This window comes from Neoarius graeffei, chromosome 2 (genome assembly GCF_027579695.1).
Source record: "Neoarius graeffei isolate fNeoGra1 chromosome 2, fNeoGra1.pri, whole genome shotgun sequence".
NCBI lineage: Eukaryota > Metazoa > Chordata > Actinopteri > Siluriformes > Ariidae > Neoarius > Neoarius graeffei.
The window spans coordinates 27314522-27336939 of NC_083570.1; the positions used below are offsets into that span (position 1 = coordinate 27314522).

General features: G+C 40.9%; 1 protein-coding gene across 1 annotated transcript in view; it reads right to left on the minus strand.

The window, feature by feature from the left end:
• Positions 1–22418, minus strand: part of rngtt (RNA guanylyltransferase and 5'-phosphatase) — a 298354-nt gene that overhangs the window by 117562 nt on the left and 158374 nt on the right. Inside the window, exon 11 of the mRNA XM_060914040.1 lies at positions 20576–20740. Within this exon, the coding sequence (XP_060770023.1) occupies positions 20576–20740 (165 nt within the window). The remainder of the gene's footprint in view (positions 1–20575; positions 20741–22418) is intronic.

The following is a 22418-nucleotide window of genomic DNA, read 5'->3' on the forward strand; positions in this document are numbered from 1 at the left end:
GCAAACGTGTGAGAAAATAATTGACATGTTTAACTAGAAAAGCACTCTGAGAGCGCAGACCTCCGCCAAGAATCCTTTAAAAAATTCTGGGATCCAGACAGTGATCCGGATCACTGCCAAAATTTAATGGATTGTTACTTGTGCCCAGTCACACCTCTGGAAAAAAAATTCAGAGCAATCCGTTCATAACTTTTTCCGTAATGTTGCTAACAGACAAACCAACAAACAAACCAACGCTACCGAAAACATAACCTCCTTGGCGGAGGTAACACTGTTCCTCAAAGAAAGGTACAACGGGATTTGGATATTTGGTCCATCATGGTATGGGGTTGTGTCAGTGCCCTTGGCAAAGGTAACTTACACGCCTGTGATGGCAGCATTAATGCAGAAAAGTACATTGAGATTTTGGAGCAACATATGCTGCCATTAAGATGACATCTTTTCCAGGGATTTCAACAAGACAATGCAAAACCACATTCTGCCCACATTACAAAGGCATGGCTGTGGAAGAGGAGGGCGCCTGTCCCCTCTGTCCCCAAGAGAGAATGTGTGGTGAATTCTAAAACGAAAAATGACAACCCCAGAGCGTTGCACACCTTAAGACCTGTTTGCAGTAAGAATGGGACAAAATGATACCTGAAACGCTTCATCACTTGGTGTTTTCAGTCACTAAACATATTTTAAGAATTGTGAGAAGGATCTGCACCATTATAAAATGATATATGCTTTACTGTCTCAACTTTTTTTTTTAAATGTCTTGCGAGAATCAAAATTGAAACGTGTTTATTTTGGGAAAAAAAAAGAAGAAGAGGTAAAACAAATGTGCTGCTACGTTGTTCTGAGTGCAATACAGGTCAAATATTCTTCACAAATCATTGTTTTTAGTTTTAGTTTCAATTTCAACATACCATCCCAACTTTTTCTTATTTGGGGCTGTATAATGAACTAGTTTGCTAATTACGTGCAACAATACAGATGAATAGAAATGAATGAGTATATGATCATTATCCACTTCTAATGTAGCACCTTTGACACACAGAAAAAAAAGTCACCAAGTCATTGGTCAACATTTGAGCTTTAGGTTTTGGTAAACTTCATATAACACATGAAGTTAATCCAGTCTGGCTAGCATCTTAATCTTCTCTTGACATGTTCAACTGTGAGGTTCCTCATGTTATTTTCCTCAGTTTTGTCACCATTTTCACATGCACTATATGGCCAAAAGTATGTGGAAAGTTATTTTTCCAGTGTTCTCTACCAGGAAGTCCACAAGGCTCTCATGATCAGGTATGTCTCTCTCAAGCAAGGCAACAGCTGCTTTTCGTCCCATTTCAGCTACATCTTTGAAGAATGTGAGCAAAAGTTGAGCTTTCTTTGTTCTTTGATCTCCACAAGCTTCCGTTGGTTGTCTTCACAAAGTCTCCTAAGATCCCTTCTTTTTCTGTTTCTCGGCTTCCCCTTTCTCCTGCCTTTCTTCCTACTTTTGGATGTAAATGCACACGTCACCATGCAAGCCAATTAGCTAGAATAGTATAGACATTCAAAGCTAATATACATATATTTAGGCACTGCCTAAAAGTGGAGTGTAAAACGTGTTAGTAAATACGCCCACGGTGTTTTTTAAAAAGCAAATTCAAATTACATGCTAGATAAAAACTCATCTAGCTTTTATGAATACAGATACAAATTTTGTTATCTGGTGGTCAAGTGTTGTTCCACACTTCGGTCCGCTCTGATATAAACTCACATTCATCCTCAAGCTGTCACTCGTCTATATTTAGGCCATATAAACTGTTGACACACTGCATGTCTATACCTGTATTTACACATGCAATAAATATATACAGTTGTGATCAGAAGTTTACATACGTACAGTGATATGTCATCTTGGATACGAATGTCAATGCGATATTTGGGCTTTCAGTAATTTCTCTGAACTGTTCTTTTTCTGTGGCAGAATGATTGTACAGCATACATTTTTAATTTAAACAAAATAAACACTAGAATTTGGTGCACAAATTTTAATTTTCTTTGGGTTTTCTGAAATCAACACAGGGTCAAAATTATACATACAGGGTCAAAAATGTACAAATACTCACTTAGATGATTAATTCAGAGGTGCTGAAACTTCCAAAACGTCTCTCATCTTGCCAAGGCCAAAGTCTCTTAACTTCCTGTTAGTGGTCATGATTGACTACAGCTGGCAGCTTCTCTGTGCCTTCATAAAAAGGGCTCGTTTATAGCATTCATTGGATTGACCAGCACACAGTAAAATGGGAAAGTCCACGGAGCTCGGTGCAGATCTGAGAAAGAGGATCACAGATATACACAACTCCGGAATGTCTCTTGGAGCCATTTCTAAACAACTGCAAATTCCAAGATCAGTTCAAACAATTGTATCCAAGTTATTGTGAGGTTTAGTCACTTTGCTTCAAGAAAACCCAAACTGTCACCCTCAGCTGAAAGGAAATTGCTTTGGATAGTCAGGAACAACCTGGGAACCACCATGGCATAGCCCTGCCATGAACTGGAAACTGATGGATCACTGTCTATAGTTCAGATCACCATGGACTAAGAGGCTGCTATCCAAGAAATAACCCCCTGCTCCAAAATTGACACCTTCAAGCTTAACTAAAGTTTGAAGCTGACCATACGGACAAAGAAAAAGCCTTCTGGAGGAAAGCTGTATGGTCAGATGAGACAAAGATTGAGTTGTTTGGCCACAGTGACCGCCATGTACAGAGGGACACTGTACCAGCTGGTGGTGGTGGTAGGATCATCACGCTCTGTTTTGCTGCCAGTGGAACTGGTTCATAGCACAAAGTGGATGGAATAATGAAGGAGGAGGACTACCTCAGGATTCTTCAGCATAAACCATCAGAAATTTGAACACGACTTGGGACTTACAACAGGACAATGAACCCAAACATGCATCAGAGCTGGTTGTGGAGGATAAAGCCTATTGAACCCTATTGAAAATATATGGACCGTGCTTACAAGTCCAGTCCATGCCAAGAAAAAAAAGTTAATTCAACTCTGCCAATTCTACCATGAAGAGTCGTGAAATAACCAACCAGAATTCTGCCAGAAGCTTGTTTATGGTAAACAAAAATGTTTGGTCAAGGTGAATCTTGTGAAGAGACATTTTACCCAAATATTAGGTGTGCTGTATGTATATTTTTGACTCTGTGTTGATTTCAGAAAACCCAAAGAAAATTAAAACTTGTGCACCAAATTCTAGTGTTTTTATTTTGTTTAAATTAAAGATGTATGCTGTACAATCATTCTGCCACAGAAAAAGAACAGTTCAAAGAAATCACTGAAAGCCCAAATATTGCCATGACATTCATATCCAAGATGACATTCATGTCACTGTATGTAAACTTCTGACCACAACTGTAAATAAACTTTATAGCTAGTATGGGCACACACAAACATGCGCAAACACAGTTTGTATATATAATAGACTGCTTAACGATTTGCGAGTATGCCATCTGGCGCTCTCCCTCGAGCAACAAGCTTGTGTAATGCTTCCAAACCACGCTTATCCGTGAAACAATTCAACGACTGTGTTTGCATTATATCGCATAAAAGTCCGTGTTCTTTACGACAAACACATTCAATGTCAGTTATCCGCTTGACACACTTTCCACATCAGCACCAGATAGCTGCAGAACCCTTTTTTCTGCCTTCGCGCTTGCAAAGTGCCACCAATTTCCTCATTAAAATCATCTGATGTTTCGCTGCTGAAATAATTTCCCAGATGTGGATTTGTCCTTTTTCTGAGGCTCATACAGACATCTGGTTTCTCCGCTGTCCATATGAACTTGAAGATGACTCATTTTTTATTTGACTAAATCCATGCTAGCAAGTATGTTGACATCAGCTACACTTAACTTCTGGTACCTGGACATCAACGAATTTACGTCACATCCTGGACACCATATTGGTTGCCCATGTGCAATAAAATTTGATGAGCTCTCAGACTTTTAAGCTTATGATAGTTTGCATGCATTAGTATAATTAGGGCCCGTCAAGTCAAGCCTATTTTTATAGTGCTTTTAACAATACATTTTGTCGCAAAGCAGCTTTACAGAATTTTAGTGACTTTAAACATGAGGTAATTTTATCCCTAGTCTATCCCCAATGAACAAGCCTGTAGTGATGGTGGCAAGGAAAAACTCCCCCAGATGGCATGAGGAAGAAACCTTGAGAGGAACCAGACTCAAAAGGAAACCCATCCTCATTTGGGTGATAACAGATAGCGTGATTACAATAGTTTTAACATGTACTATTTGTACTTGTACTATTGATATCGATCATGTTTAAATGCTGTACCGGCACCCTTTCACGCCACAACATGCAAAGAGATCTTTTTTGGAAGCAAGTGTGTGCCTCCAACTTTGTGGCAACAGTTTCGTGAAGGCCCTCATATACGTGTGAAGGTCAGGCGTCCACAAACTGTTTTCCTGATTGTGAAAAGATCATCTGTGATGTGTATTAATCAATCAATCAGACAAGTATTCAAAACATACGTCTACCGTCCAGACCTTGATTATAAACAAGAACTGTCAGCAGAAAGCAATACAAGGCTAGACATGGTTAATGGTATCAGCAGAGCATTTCTCTGAATTAATTATTGATAAGTATATATGGATAAACATCTGCTGTAGATTGGTGACCAAATCATTTTTAATTGATTTTATAGGATGTAGCCGAATAGGTATGGGTCAGTTTAGTTCAAGGCAGTAAAACTGGTCAGTACTTGTTGCTCGAAACCATTAGCAATCAACTTGTGTTTCGATTTAATTTGGTCTCCGCGCTATTGCAGTGGACACTATCTCAGACTTATTGCAGTTTCTCTATCAGCTGAGAGTCTTTTGAATTTACACCAAACCCAAATTCCCTTTTTAATCTCACCACTAATTGGTTCCTTATGCTCCACCACCAAGACTCTGCCAAGCAACAGTGTGCATCACCTGCGAATGCACTTGAAGGATGTGTTTGCACAAGTGACCTGCAAGCCTGAATTGATTATGTTGTGCCACTGAACAGGCATTTTCTTTACACACATTACTATCTGGGAGCGAGGGCATTTGAGGGCCAAGCTTCTGCTCTTTCCAGCACTGTTTAACATGACTCTGAGGCTCTCCATCATCTCCATTTTCCTCTCTACAACGGCTTGCTAATGGGCTCTTAACACTGGCTCGGGTTGAAGCTAATCCAATCTAAACTCATCTTCCTCCCTTCAGCTGCCGGGCTGCCATCCCATTTTACGATGATAAAGGACAAGAGAAAGCAATATACACAATGGGCTTTATTGAGGCGGCATTTTTGGAAGTCGCTGTTTTGTTCTCGGAGACTGTGAAGGAGATTTTGGCAGATGCATTTACGATACAAACAGGCTTCTCGGTCACTAATGGCAAACACAGGAATTCCCAAAGCTAATGGAATTATGGGAATATGAATGAGACCCATGCTGGCCACAGTGACCCTGTAGGACAGAAGCTCTCAGAGCTTCACTGTAGTCTGGAAGGAAAATAGGACATGGTGGGAAATTCCCGAATATTTTGCTCACCATCCATCCGAACAAGTGAACCAGACTCTTGCACTATTCCTCCCTTGTTTTCTTCCTCTTTATCTCAGACAGTACTCCGCTCTCAGCAGATGGTTACAGAATAAAGAGACTCATTCAGTTGCCAGAACAAGCTAGCATGACTTCACCCCTTAAGAAGCCACATGGCACAAGGGGTTACAAAGGAGCCCAAGATCGACTTTGGGTAACAGACTTGTTCATAGAAGATCAGAAAACAAAGTCAAGTAGAATGTAGCAATAAAAAGATGAGTGATCAAGCTGGAACTGGCTTGGTATGCATGAGAAAGACAGATGCAATATTTTTTTTTTTTTAAACAGACCAGCTCCGAGACACAGATGTTGATTGTATTCTAGGCGCTGTAGAAGCCGGGCCACGTCCTAAACACCAGTGGACGAAATGAACAGATGCTTGCAGTGAAAGTCTGTAAAGACGACTTCTGAGGAGGCCTGAAAGGCCCAAACCTTGAAAACTTGATTAAATTTGTCTGTAAATGAGTCCAGTCATGAGGGACATGATCATCCACAAGGTTTGCATATTAAGGTCTGCTAGCAAAGTTTACTGCACCATTAAGTTCCTGGAAGTAACATTTTGGTTACTATATTTGTTTTAATGTTAACTCAGTCAGTACATCTACACTGACTAATGTTTATTCAAGCCAGCATTTAAAAAAAAAAGGAAATTCGAAAAAATGGACTCTCAGCATGTTCCACAATGTTGATATTTACTGAACTCTGGTTTCCTGACGTAAATTTTGGAACTTGCTTTAGTCTCGGTTGTAAATTTTGCCATTTAGCAACCACAAGCATGCTCATATCAGTCATGGTGGGTTTATTTGGTCGATTATTTTTTTAAAAATTAATTCATAGAAAGGTGTTTTATCACATTATTAAATGTTACTGCTGTATTAATGCTGAAGTTCATGGTTTCCTCATGTTAAAAATGTTAAATAAAACCAGTGAATGAAATCTTAATGTGAAGTGCTGACGCGGACATTTCTGAAAAAGTTAACAAAAAAATAAATAAAATTTGGTGACTTTTTTTTGTTGTTGTTAATTTTAGGCCGAATCCCATTTCACCCCTTGGACCAACCCCTTGGCCCTTCCCCTCCATTTTGCGCGTTCACGTGAAGGGGTAGGGGTATCCCAATCCCAGTTAACGCGGAGGGGTAGGGGAAGGGGTAGGGCTTCTGTACCCCTCCAAACGGAGATTTTCCTGGAGCTGACTCCGAACGAAGGGGTTTGAGTGATTTCCCACAATGCCATGCGGATTTCAGCGAGATTTCATGCGGATTTCAGAAAGATGGCGGTTCCCGTGGCGAAAGATTGTCATAAATGTATTTTCTCCATTATTTACGTGTTTTAAGTTGTTATCCAGAGGAAACACGCCGCTTGATTCGCTTTCGAGCTGAGAATGAGCAGCGATTTCTGAAATCCAAGCTGCTGCTAAAAAGCTTTGGGAGTGAGTATTGTTTTCGGTTGCTTGACTGCGTACGTTTTGTTCTGTTATTCTCGCTTTTATTGTTTACATGAGTGTTCTGACACCTCATTCTGTCGGATGTGGTGCACGAAGCGCCAAAGATATCCCATTCAGTGGTGTTAGTTAACAAATCACACCCTGCCAGCAGAGATTTCTGGTTCTGCCTTTGGCTCTGACTGTAGCGGCTGGTCGCAGCCAATGACGCATTTGGTCGCGTTTTGCTAACGTAAACGCTGACGGAGGTACGCGATGACGTATGCGATCGTTGAAGGGCTATCCCAATACGTAAGGGTTGAATTTCAAGCCCTATCCCTTGTAGCTCAGTTTCAAGGGGAAGGGGGAGGGGTAGAAATTAGAATTGGGATTGGGCCTTAGTCATATTCTGGGTGGCATAGTGGTGCAGTGTTTAGCACTGTCGCCTCACAGCAAGAAAGTTCTGAGTTCAAGCCCAGTGGCCGACAGGGGCCTTTCTGTGTGGAGTTTGCATGTTCTCTTCGCTGCCTGCGTGGGTTTCCTCTGGGTGCTCCGGTTTCCCCCACAGTCCAAAGACATGCAGGTTAGCTCAAATGGCTACTCTAAATTGCCCGTTGGTGTGAGGGTTTCCCGCAGCGCTTTATAGTTAGGGCGGCCGCCTTGACAACAACTGCCACCCGCCTTGACTACATCCCCCCGAAAAAAAAAAAAATCTGCCGCATCCACGCATGCATGGACAATTAAAATACGGCCGCATCGCGATGAGGCCGAATAGCGGCATCTGCTGGTTAAATATGTTACTGCGCCATCTATCACCTGTCGCTACACCAATATTATTTTTTTTTAACGGGAAGAGGCTAATTATCCGGCAACTGGATATCATACAACCTGTCGTCGTTGTGGGAAGGACATGTGGAGGTAAGATAATTATTCATCTAAACTAAACGTATTTAGAGTGTCCCATCAACTGCTTGCCCATGCATTCTGTTAGATAGGCTCTGCAATTCCTTCGTTTAGTTTATCATCAAGGCTACCGATGTGTTTACGCGTGGCTTTCTGCTATGTTTGACAATTGCACGTGGTTTTCTCTAGTGTACAGTAACGGATGGGAAAAAGCAGTCAAAAATATCAGGATACTTTGTTCAGAGAAGCCGGCCGACTTCACCATCTGCGCCTCCTCCTCCTCCACCCTCACCACCCCACCTCCACAGCCCCAGTCCTCTAAACATCACGGTAGTGGGTGGAACCCAGAGTGGGCAGTGGACCCGAAGTATTCTGGTTGGCTATATCACATAGAACACGGTGAGTGTAGCATTCATTTTCATTCAAACATTTGACATGTATAGAATATGTTAAATAATGAGTTGACTGTCCTGCCTAGGGATGTTTTGCAGAGTATGCAGGACTCATCACCAAAAAGCAACACGTGGTGCCTCAGAGAGGCCCTTCATTGAAGTCCCCTGCACAAATTATAGGCATGATGCACTGGACCAACACATGAGCTCAAACAACCATAGCTCATCCCTTGCCATTGCTGCCCAATCTAGTATAAGTAAGTGTTTTTGAGATGTTCAAGAATATTGGTTGATTTGATAATTGCATTTAAATAAACATTTTTTTATTTAGCTGTGTCCATCAGTGAAGCATTTCAGCCAATTCTGAATTTGGAGCATGAGGCCATAATGGGTGAATTTAAATGCCTTTACTGGCTGGTTAAGTGTGAATTGGCACACCACACCACACCAATTATACTGCACTGATGGAACTAGCAGACCTCCTTGGATGTGACTATTTTGCCAAATTGAAGGTAATATTTAAAAATGGAATGTTCTATTTCTGTGTTTGTTTGCTTGTGGTAAAATTAACAGTTTAATTGGAATATATTTTCTGAGCTCGATCAAAGGACAAACTACATATCTCATAGAATTGATGAGATGCTTCAAATATTGGCAGCAGTAGTTGAGGAGCCTGTTCTAGATGTTATTCGAACATCTAAGGCTATTGGCATTGAAATCAACGAGTCCACAGACATGTCTGTACAAAAACAACTGGACATGCATATCAGGTAAAGAAGCAATCACCTCTCTTACAAGTATTGGAGAGTCCTTGTTGTATGTAAAACCAGGATTGGATAAAATGTTTTCATACATTTCAGGTATACAGACCAGGAGGGACAGCTTTTCTGTCAATTCTTAGATTTAGTGCCCATACCAGATCTTGTGTCAGACTAGAAGTGTTTTTGCACGTTGTGCAATTGCATGCTGTACAATTCACTTAGTTACTGCTTGCTTTATTTATAAAGAGTAAATAAGATGATGTTTCCCTTATGATCCTGTAAACATCTACCTCCACCCCAACCACAAACAAGACTCAACAGTGCCCCTTCAGAGTTTACAGACAACTATGTGAAGTTGTATCACACTAGAATACTTGCACATGTTGTGTGATTGTATGTTATCTTGTTATTGTGTTATTGCACTTTGTTATTGCACTTTAACTGTTTTGTTTATTTATAAAGAGTTCAGTAAATAAAAGAAGGCTGTTGCCCTTGAAGTTGTTGGCCCTGTGATCCAGATTTCTCGCCAGCATCGCCCAAACAGGACACCACCTGCCCAACCCCCCCGGCTCGACTGTTGCTGCCGCCACTGCCCCCCAGGCGACGCCCCCTCCCCCTGGTCACCACCTTGACTAACTGATTTTCTGCGGGAAACCCTGGGTGTGTTTGTGTACCTGGGGGTTTGGGTCCCTCTGGTGTGCTATAATCACTCAAAAGAACTCATGAAAGCTAGTTGATTGCTTCCTGGATCACCGACCCTCAACTCTGAGGACAGACGGAGTCATCTTCTGACAAAAAGCAACATAAGAGGTTTTGTTTCAAAATCCTGAAGGTCAAATTAAAGAGTGAGCCAAAATACACCACAATTGTTGTATTCTGAAAGTGCTCCAAGTGTTAGTGAGGCTGCAAATCACTCAGTCGGTACATGACTATAAGGCCCTGGTCACACTATAGCTCGCAATGGGTTTGCGAATACTTGGTGATGAAAAATTGGTTGTATGGCCACCAATCGTACAATGCACGGTGAATGTTCTCCGAGCTTCACAAGTTGTTTTTTTTTGGTGTGGCTCCACCTCATGAGTGGCAAAAAACGTCGCGAAAAATTCCAATGCATGCATTGAAATTTGGTGGCGATGTTTTTGTTGGCAAACTAAGCGGTGAATACTTGCAGATGGGTTTGGGAATACTTCCCGAAGCTCAGGGAACCTTCAGGGAGCCTCTTGAGATGCATTCGTCTTGAATCCATGTCCCCGATGCTCGCAGGAGCCCCAACACCACAGCGACTCAGCATAGCCTAACCTTCGCCGAGACTTAAAAAGTGCATTTACATTCGGGGATCCTTCAAAGCGTGTTGTGCACGCTCTTGGGAGCCAGTTGTTATGGGAAACACCTGATGCTCATTTGAGCGCAATCAGCACGCACAAATATGGATGCTGTTTTCACAGAGACTTTGCAAAGGTATGCGGCAGTGCAGGAAGAGCGTTTTTTAGCAGGCGTGATATTTACAAAACCAAAATGTTAGTCACGGTCAGAGTAACAAAACACAAGCAAAACAGAAAGCAGAGTCATAAAGCAGAGTATTTATCCAGAGTCATAAACTAAAATGACAGATGATGATAATACTTTCCAAAGCCTCTGTCAAAACAGTGTCCTTGTATGCAACGTGCTGACTGTGCTCAAGTCAGCATCAGGTGTTTCCCATAACGAGTGGATCCCAGGAGCAAGCGTGGCCGCTCGAGCATGTGAAGGCATGACAGTCAAAAGCTGTGTGACCACAACTTTTAGCTTGCCTGTATATCGCCATACATCGTCAGCAAAATGCCTCATTTTCATCGATAACCCATCACCACAAAGCATCGCAAGCTATAGTATGACTGTAGCTTAATATATCATCAGACTTGCATTTAAGGTACTTAAACATTTTTTTCCTGTGTTCAAACAAAGCCGTGTTCATAGCCCGTTCCTTTCTTGGGTGCTGCTTCGGAAGTAAAAAAATAAAAAAAAAATCCTTGGTGTGATGAAATTTTGATATTGCTCAATACGATGTAAGCCACCGAAGCTTTGTTTGAGATCAATGCTGAGTGTAATTGTAAAATACATCGTCATTTTGGTTATAGCAACTGGTTAAAATTAACTTACCAATGTTAATACGCCTGATAGTTTTGTCTTATTCTTTGTGGTTTGTATAATAGCCTTAACAAGTATGTGCAAGTGAAATCATTAGATTAGTCCACGTACATCATCCATAAAGTATTTCTCAGATTTTTTTTGCCTAGCATTAAGTGTTATCTTTTTTTTTTTTTTAAACCACCAATGAACGGTGAGCATATCCAGGAGTGGATAAAAAGGTAGCCCAGTTGTCCAGGATAATCAGATTGTGTATTCAGGTTATTAGATTGCCTGTGAAAGAAGACGGTTCAACCAGAAAAACACAAAAACCTACTGACTTTCATTGAATAATTATTAATGTATAAATGTATTGCTGCAACAATAGCACAAGCTACTCATGCTGAATCCTACCTACCGCCTCAAAGATTCCGAATACACACACTGTCCAAGGTGATGTGGCTGTCGAATGAAGGGTTTATAGCAGGGGCATTCAATTAAAAGTCACTGAGGTCCAGTTATTAAATTTTGTCCAAGTAGAAGGTCCGAACCAAAGTCCAGCTTGTGTCTTATAGCCTTCCCCTATGTCCACATTTTCATATGGTTTCAACAATATTTATTGTTCATTTCCAATGCAGGAAATGAACTGAGTGCACAACTATCTCTTTTACCATAAATAAAAGTAGTCCCAGGAAAATAAATTCAAGGCCTTTATTTCAGATTAAAGAAAACAGAAACCTCAGAATAAAATAAATAAAAAAGTGCAAACAGAGTGGAATAACTCCTTTTTCTCTTAAATTAAAGAGGTCCCAACCTGAAGAATTGAAGGCCTACACTTCAAGTAAAAAAGTCAACTCAGAAAACATTAACTAAAAAGTGCAAACAGAGCATTGACTTCACATTTTCTCTTCTTTGTTCTTAAAATAAGGAGGTCCCAGCCTAAAAAAATGAGGGCCTACTTTTCAAGAAAAAAAAAGTCCACATCTTCAGAAAACAAGTGGCTTTCTGGGGGGGAAATGCAAACAGAACATTTCTCTTTTAATTCTTCTTTTACTCTTCTTAATGAGAAAAACTGGCATGTGGCTGACCTGCCAGTAATTTAAATCTTGGTTGGAGTGCCATTCTCATGCAGATATGTAGGTGTTCATTGTTGAGCCTAGAACGGTACTTGGTTTTGACAATGTTCATTGTGGAAAAAGCTGACTCACAGCTGTAAGTCGATCCAAACATAGTCAAGGTGTGCAGTGTTCCTTTGATTAGACCAGGGAACACACTCCAATGTGTTTATGTTGCCCCAAAATCCACGCTACTTTTAAGGAACATTCGTTTGCACGTTGCTGGGCTGTAAATGTATGTGTGATGAGTCGGGTAGACCTGTCATACTGTGCTTGCAGTTGGGTTATTTTGCGTGCCCTCAGCTCGGACTTCAGGGGATAACTTTGCTCAAAAGAGCTGTGCTTTGTTTCGTAGTGGCGCTTCACGTTGCCACTTTTAATTAATGCCACGTTTTCGGAGCATATGAGGCACACTGGTTTTGAACTGCTCGCCGGAAGAATGAACATATATTTCTCCGTCCATTCATCTTTAAAACAACGATTTTCCTTGTCTACTTTTCCGCCGCCTTTTGGAGCAAGCCATGTTGTCTCGGTCGGTTGTCTCTGAACGTAACTCTCTTCCTCTCTGCTTGTTGCTGTGCTGTGGCGCGCTGGGTAAACTAACGATTTTATTGGCTCAACTGAGTGAAGCTATTGTCGTATTAACTGGAGTAGCAGCGCCCGCTGTCAATAGCCACGACCATCCAAAATAATGCTCCATGAAAATTACTTAATCTCGTGAATTTACCATTGGTCACGTGTCCGGACAGAACCATCACTGGGTCCGGATCCGGACCGAGGTCCGCCATTTGGTGATGCCTGGTTTATAGTTACCTTTCCAGTACCAGGAACACTCGGGTATATACAGTGGTGCTTGAAAGTTTATGAACCCTTTAGAATTTTCTCTATTTCTGCATACATATGACCTAAAACAATCAGATTTTCACACAAGTCCTAAAAGTAGATAAAGAGAACCCAGTTAAACAAATGAGAAAAATATTATACTTGTCATTTATTTATTTATTGAGGAAAATGATCCAATATTACATATCTGTGAGTGGCAAAAGTATGTGAACCTTGGCTTTCAGTATCTGGTGTGACTCCCTTGTGCAGCAATAACTGCAACTAAACGTTTCCGGTAACTGTTGATCAGTCCTGCACACTGGCATGGAGGAATTTTAGCCCATTCCTCCATACAGAACAGCTTCAACTCTGGGATGTTGGTGGGTCTCCTCACATGAACTGCTCGCTTCAGGTCCTTCCACAACATTTCGATTGGATTAAGGTCAGGACTTTGACTTGGCCATTCCAAAATATTAACTTTATTCTTCTTTAACCATTCTTTGGTAGAACGACTTGAGTGCTTAGGGTCATTGTCCTGCTGCATGACCAACCTTCTCTTGAGATTCAGTTCATGGACAGATGTCCAGACATTTTCCTTTAGAATTCGCTGGTATAATTCAGAATTCATTGTTCCATCAATGATGGCAAGCCGTCCTGGCCCAGATGCAGCAAAACAGGCCCAAACCATGATACTACCACCACCATGTTTCACAGATGGGATAAGGTTCTTATGCTAGAATGCAGTGTTTTCCTTTCTCCAAACATAACACTTCTCATTTAAACCAAAAAGTTCTATTTTGGTCTCATTCATCCACAAAACATTTTTCCAATAGCCTTCTGGCTTGTCCACGTGATCTTTAGCAAACTGCAGACGAGCAGTGGCTTTCTCCTTGCAACCCTGCCATGCACACCATTGTTGTTCAGTGTTCTCCTGATGGTGGACTCATTAACATTAGCCAATGTGAGAGAGGCCTTCAGTTGCTTAGAAGTTACCTTGTGGGTCCTCTGTGACCTCGCCGACTATTACACGCCTTGCTCTTGATCTTTGTTGGTCGACCACTCCTGGGGAGGATAACAATGGTCTTGAATTTCCTCCATTTGTACCCAATCTGTCTGACTGTGGACTGGTGGAGTCCAAACTCTTTAGAAATGGTTTTGTAACCTTTTCCAGCCTGATGCACATCAACAATGCTTTTTCTGAGGTCTTCAGAAATCTCCTTTGTTCGTGCCATGATACACTTCCACAAACTTGTTGCAAAGATCAGACTGTGATAGATCCCTGTTCTTTAAATAAAACAGGGTGCCCACTCACACCTGATTGTCATCCCATTGATTGAAAACACCTGATTCTAATTTCACCTTCAAATTAACTGCTAATCCTAGAGGTTCACATACTTTTGCCACTCACAGACATGCAATATTGGATCATTTTCCCCGGTAATTAAATGACCAAGTATATTTGTCTCATTTGTATAACTGGATTCTCTTTATCTACTTTTATGACTTGTGTGAAAATCTGATGTTTTCGGTCATATTTATGCAGAAATATAGAAAATTCTAAAGGGTGCACAAACTTTCAAGCACCACTGTAAAACAGAACAGCAATGAATCTGAGCAAACAAACAGCGCAGTCATATCGGCCTCGCAGAATCCTTTGAGGTTAAACATATCACAATTGAGAGAAACTAAAGAAACAATCTAACCCTGAATAATATCTTGTGTGTGTGATGTGAGGACCAAACACCCCGCCTCAGAGCCCCAACATCTCCCCACAACTTGATGACTTTCTGATGTGGTACAGTAGAAACTTTGTTAGATGAGAATAATGACCACATATTCATGCATTTCTTAGTCTGTAAGTACAACCCCGATTCCAAAAAAGTAGGGACAAAGTACAAATTGTAAATAAAAATGGAATGCAATGATGTGGAAGTTTCAAACTTCCATATTTTATTCAGAATAGAACATAGATGACAGATCAAATGTTTAAACTGAGAAAATGTATCATTTAAAGAGAAAAATTACAGTAAGTAATTAAACCGCTTCTAAAAATAATAAACTCTTATCTTACGATTGGCTATGTACCCAAATCCTTTAAACTAGCAGTTATCAAACCCCTGATTAAAAAACCTGACCTTGATCCCTGTCAGCTGTCCAATTATTGGCCAATATCAAACCTCCCCTTTATCTCCAAGATCCTTGAAAAAGCTGTGGCACAGCAGTTATGCTCATATTTACATAGGAATAACATCCATGAAATATATCGGTCAGGATTTAGACCTCATCATAGCACAGAGACAGCTCTGGTTAAAGTAGTAAATGACCTACTGTTGGCGTCTGATCAGGGCTGTGTCTCGCTGCTTGTGTTGCTTGACCTTTGTGCAGCATTTCATACCATTGATCATTAAATTCTTCTGGATAGACTAGAAAATGTTGTGGGAATTAGAGGAACGGCCCTCTCCTGGCTCAGCTCTTATTTAACTGATTGCTATCAGTATGTTGATATAAATGGTGATATTTCTAGATGTACTGAGGTAAAGTTTGGTGTTCCACAAGGTTCTGTCTTGGGTCCACTGCTTTTTTTCTTTATACATGTTACCTCTGAGTCATATTATTAGTAAACATTGTATTAGTTTCCACTGTTATGCTGATGACACATAGTTGTATGTCTCTGCAAAACCTGATGAGAGATACCAGCTTAATAGAATTGAGGAATGTGTAAAGGACATTAGACACTGGATGCTTATTAATTTCCTTCCGCTTAACTCTGACAGGACTGAAGTACTTGTACTAGGACCACATGCAGCTAGAAGTAAGTTTTCTGATTACACAGTAATTCTGGATGGCCTTTATGTTTCTTCACGTGAAGCAGTAAAAGACCTCGAAGTGATTATTGACCCCAGTCTTTCATTCGAAACTCACATTGATAACATCACCCGGATAGCTTTCTTTCATCTCAGAAATATTGCAAAGATAAGAAATTTAATGTCACTACATGATGCAGAAAAACTAGTTCATGCTTTTGTTACCTCCAGGTTGGATTACTGTAATGCCTTACTGTCTGGATGTTCCAATAAATGCATAAACAAGCTCCAGTTAGTTCAAAATGCAGCAGCAAGAGTCCTTACTAGAACTAGAAAATATGACCACATCACCCCGGTCTTATCCACACTGCATTGGCTCCCAATCAAATTTTGTATTGATTATAAAATACTACTATTGACCTTTAAAGCACTGAATGGTTTCGCACCACAGTACCTGAGTGAACTTCTGCTCCTCTATGACCCGCCACACCTACTTGGATCAAAAGGTGCAGGCTATCTGCTGGTACCTCGTATAGTGAAGGCTACATCAGGGGGCAGAGCCTTTTCTTACAAAGCCCCACAGTGATGGAACAGCCTTCCAAGTAGTGTTCGGGAATCAGACACAGTCTCAGTGTTTAAGTCTAGGCTGAAAACATATCTGTTTAGTCAAGCCTTTTGTTAATGGTGTTTATGAGGTAACGGAGTAGATCTGGAGGGTCCTCAGACATAGAGTGTTTTGGTAAACTGGGATGTATGGATGCTGTCAGTCCCCACTCGCTTGCTCACTCGAGTTTGTTGACGGTGTAGTGACTGGCTGCTTTATGTCCCAGGGCTCCCTCATGCCTGTGTTACCTTCTGGCTCTCCCCTTTTAGTTGTGTCATAGTTAGTTGCCGGAGTTCCTGCTTGTACTCCGTGCAATATGTATACTGTTCCTACTTATTCAGGTGACATTCGGCATACCTAACAACCTGTGTTTTCTCTCTCTTCTCTCTCCTCCCCCCAAATCTGTCCCTCTGAGTTACATGTCAGTCCTGGGATTGAGATGCTGACTACTTCTGCTCCTCAGACCTGCCTGATCCATCCTGGTGCCCTGTGTCTGGTTGGAGTCTCATCGCATCGCTCCTGTGGAGGGCAGTCCCATGTGGACAGTTGGGGGTCGCGCCTGGAGGATGCTCTGGACTCTTGCAGTGGTGCTTTTGTGGCTGGGGACTGCAGTTGACTTGCTGACTTTAGGACTGCAGTTGACTTGCTGACTTTGGGACTGCAGTTGACTTGCTGACTTTGGGACTGCGGTTGTCGTGAACAGTTTTGCGCTTGGGTTTCCGTTGGTGGGGGGGTTTATAGCATTAATGAAGCTGACTTTGTTAGGACTATTACTGTTATAGTCATGTTGTCTGTTGTCTCCCGGATGGGGATGGGTTCCCTTTTGAGTCTGGTGCCTCTCAAGGTTTCTTCCTCATGTTGTCTGAGTTTTTCCTTGCCACCGTCGCCACAGGCGTGCTCGTTGGGGATAGATTAGGGATAAAATTAGCTCATATTTTAAGTCGTTCAAATTCTGTAAAGCTGCTTTGCAACAATGTTTATTGTTAAAAGCGCTATACAAATAAACTTGACTTGACTCACCTGCACTGCTGCATGAACTACCCTACCATACATCAGGCTCTTAACAACAAAATATGGTGGACTGTATTCCGAGAGAATGAGAAAACCGAGAGGATCCGGAGACCGGATCTTGTACTAAATCGCAAAATGCTGGAATTGGATTTGGAAATAAAAAGGGATTTTTGGAACTGGAAATGTTTACGTATATAAAGACTTGACTGTTTTTCTTTTGATAGACTGTATGCATTTTATTATATTTATACTTCACTGATACTTAATCATATTTACAACCCCAATTCCAAAAAAGTTGAGACGCTGTGTAAACTGTAAATGAAAACAGAATGTGATAATTGGCAAATCTTGGAAACCCTATATTTCATGGAAAATAGTTCAAAGACAACATATCAGCTGTTGAAACTGAGAGATGTTATTGTTTTTTGAAAAATATATGCTCATTTTGAATTTGATGTCAGCAACATGCATCAAAAAAAAGTTCAGTCAGGGGCATGTTTACCACTGTGTTGCAGCACCTCTACTTTTAACACCACTCTGTAAACGTTTGACAACCGAGGAGACCAACTGTTCTAGTTTTGAAAGAGAAATGTCCCATTCTTGCCTGATATGCAATTTCAGTTGCTCAACAGTTCAGGTCTCCTTTGTCGTATTTTTCACTTCATAATGCGCCAAATGTTTTAAATGGGAGACAGGTCTGGACTGCAGGCAGGCCAGTTTAGCACCCAAACTCTTTTACTACAGAGCCATGCAGTTTTAATATGTGCAGAAAGTGGTTTTGCATTGTCTTGCTGAAAGAAGGAAGGCCTTCCCTGAAGATTTTGTCTGGATGGCAGCATATGGCTCTGAAACATGTATATATCATTCAGCATTACTGATGCCTTCCTAGATGTGCAAGCTACCCATGTCATGTGCACTAATGCACCCTCATATCATCACAGATGCTGGCTTTTGAACTGCGCACTGATAAGCCGGATGGTCCCTCTCCTCTTTAGCCTGGAGGACATGGTGTCCATGATTTCTAAAAAGAATTTCTACTTTTAATTCGTCAGACCTCAGGGCAATTTTCCACTTCACATCAGTCCATCGTAAAAGAGCTCAGGCCCAGAGAAGATGGCAGTTTTTCTGGATATTGTTTATATTTGGTTTTAACTTGCATTTGTGGATGCAGTAATGAACTGTTTTCACAGACGATGGTTTTCTGAAGTGTTCCTGAGCCCATACAGTGATTTCCAATCCAGATACCTGTCTGCTTTTAATGCAGTGTCGCCTGAGGGCCTGAAGATCACAGGCATCCAGTGTCAGTTTTCAGCCTTGTCTCTTGCATACAGAGATTTCTCCAGATTCTCTGAATCTTTTAATGATATTATGTACCATAGATGATGTGATTCCCAAATTCTTTGCAATTTTACATTGAGGAATGTTATTCTTAAATTGTTGCACTGTTTGCCCACACAGTCTTTCACAGAGCGGTGAACCCTTCCCCATCTTTATTTGAGAGACTCCGCCTCTCTGGGATGCTCTTTTTATACCCAATCATGTTACTGACCTGTTGCCAATTAACCAAATTCCTTTTTTTTTTTTTAGCATTACACAACTTTGTCAGTCTTTTGTTGCCCCGTCCCAACTTTCTGAAACGTGTTGCTGGCATCAAATTCAAAATGAGCATATATTTTCAAACAATCATAGAATTTCTCAGTTTCAACATTTGATATATTGTCTTTGTACTATATTTAATGAATGGTTTGACCCCAATCAATCATCATTCACGTCCTTGTGTGTCATCAGGAGGGAAAGTCAAGAAATTGCCAAATCATAGCCATCAAGGAACATTTCAGAAGAGAATATACAAAAATTTCTGACATGCTAGATTTTTAGTGTGGGGGTCGGGAGGTGTCGGAGATGTCACACTGATGTTCTTTGATCATCTTGTTCTTCAAGGCCTGTTCTTCATTCCCATCTTTTATATTCAGGCCTGACAATGAAAATTTGTTGGCCACAACAAAAACGTGTCAAAATTAGGCTAAACTTGTGTCGTCCGATCCTGGCATAAGTTTCTGGGTAAACAAAACTCCACCCAAAAGGTTAATGAATTTATGATTTGTCCACTTCTGGTATTCCACTTCCTATACTGAAGACACATTCATTTCCATTTCTGTCTTTATTTTACTTCTGTAGTGACGTACGTGTTTTAAGAGAGGCATACTCTTTTAGAATACTATTGAGTGCTGCAGTATGTGGTTCACAATTTATTCCAGCCTCCTCTCCCTCACAAAACACTTACAAAAACCCATTTTTACTAAAGTTCTTCGATATAGTCTCACCTGTCACTAAAAACACAGGACATACTGTAGGACTGTAACTGTTTACCATTAAGGAGCTTTAAAAAAAAAAATTCAGAAATTAGCCCCCCCGTCCCCACTCAGAAGCTTGTATTTTGCTTTATTGGTGTGATTGGTGTTGATCCTCCTGGGCTTAATAGTTGTGATAATTAGTGAGTGCACAAAGATATGTTTAGCAAATTACCGCGATTAATTTCACTAATTCAATACAAGCTCTGAACCGTAACCTTTACTCTTTCCCAATTTCAATTTGCGAGAAATGGATATGAGAGAATGCCCTAGAACATAGACAAACAAGACAGCCACAATGAACCGGTGCCATTACCAAAGGTGATGTTTGTCGAAAATACAGAAAGAAAACAACATTACTTGGAGGGAAAAAGGTTAAAAAAAAGAAAAAAAAAAGCCCAGCGACAGTGTAAGCTAGACATGGTTGTTAACTGTGGTCTGGTACCGTACTTCTTTCACGTATATGATTCTCCCCCCCCGTATGATTAGAGTGCAGTAGTTAAACTGGCACAAAATTGCAATCCCCAAGATGCTCCTGGTGTGTGAGTAAACAATGTAACCTTTGATTTTAATAACCAGACATATTTCAGAGCAAACCTATTAAGAAAACCAGGCATGATTGCTCTATCCTGGGTTTAAAAATAAAAAGTTCTTGCTTACTTTCCGTGCTGCATGAAGGTCAAAGAACGGCTTGTTCCGGACGCTGAAAGGCTCCTTGGTCTTGTCGATTTGGCCCATCTTTATTTTCTCAGAGCGAGGGAAGATGATTTCCTTCTCTATGCACAGCAGCCGTCTGCTGAAGTCACACTGACCTACTGGCTGGCCCTGCCAAACGATCAACAGTCGATATTAACTTCATTACACAGCTAATGGTTTGTACAAAAGTAATTAGCCTTTGCTTAATGGAAAAAAATATAATTACACACGTCCATGCATCTACAGTAACATATCGCTCTTAATTTACTTTTACCATGACAACACTTTCACACTTCCCTGTGACAAAGAACATAAGGCTGTGTGTGTGTGTTGTATTCTCTTGAGTAGATCAATTTTGTAGCTGCGTTTGTTTACTTTCCTAATATTTACTATTTTCACTCAAATAGCAAAGAGACTAAAGCGAGGGAACTGGTGATGGAATAACTGATTACCTGATATTTAACATTTTAAAACTAAGTGTAAATGGATAAAAAAGGATGACGGGTCATTCATTAATACACTGAAAACATGAATCATTGGAAAACTGCTGTGATATAAGAGGAATAAACCACTCTGGGACATGCACACTTCACAACGTTCCATATCGCACCACCTCATCATTGATTGGTTTCTTTTAACATCACGGTCCCTGTCATGACCACTCAGAACATTACCAAACGTGTAAAACTGGTCGTGTGTGTGTGTTTGCAGATAGTGGAGTAGCAAAAGTACCCGCATGACTAGTACAGATTTCATCAATCTCTGTCTCTAATCAGTCACCCTGGTGGCGGCCGTATCCATGGCAACAGCACCCCGAAGTCATGGCTGTCTCACGTCTGCTCTTCCTTGACCCTAGGGTACGACTTCTGACCGCTGGCAAAAGGGCATGTGCTTGGCACTCGACAAGAGAGGACAGCTTGTGTGCTTCGATAAACAGATAAACGCAAATGGGGACATCTTTGGAACATTAATATTATACAGTTCCTGCTGTGGTGAAACGTACCACAGCCATTTATCACTTTTTATTCCCAGTCAAGTGCGATTCCTCAGAGACTTTCAATATGCTAATGCTTGTATCTTTTGCATAGTGTTGAATATGCATGTACAGTGCTCAGCATAAATGAGTACAAACCCTTTGAAAAGTAACATTTTAAACAATATCTCAATGAACACCAACAATTTCCAAAATGTTGACAAGACAAAGTTTAATATAGCATCTGTTTAACTTATAACGTGAAAGTAAGGTTAATAATATAACTTGGATTACACATTTTTCAGTTTTACTCAAATTAGGGTGGTGCAAAAATGAGTACACCCCACAACAAAAACTACTACATCTAGTACTTTGTGTGGCCTCCATGATTTTTAATGACAGCACCAAGTCTTCTAGGTATGGACTGAACAAGTTAGCAACATTTTGCAACATCAATCTTTTTCCATTCTTCAACAATGACCTCTTTTAGTGACTGGATGCTGGATGGAGAGTGATGCTCAACTCGTCTCTTCAGAATTCCCCGTAGGTGTTCGATTGGGTTCAGATCAGGAGACATACTTGGCCACTGAAATCACTTTCACCCTGTTCTTCTTCAGAAATCCAACAGTGGCCTTAGATGTGTGTTTAGTCATGTTGGAAAAGTCCACGACAACCAAGGGCACGGAGTGATGGTAGCATCTTCTCTTTCAGTATCGAGCAATACATCTGTGAATTCATGATGCCATCAATGAAATGCGGCTCCCCGATACCAGCAGCACTCATGCAGCCCCACATAAGGACACTGCCACCACCATGTTTCACTGTAGGCACCAT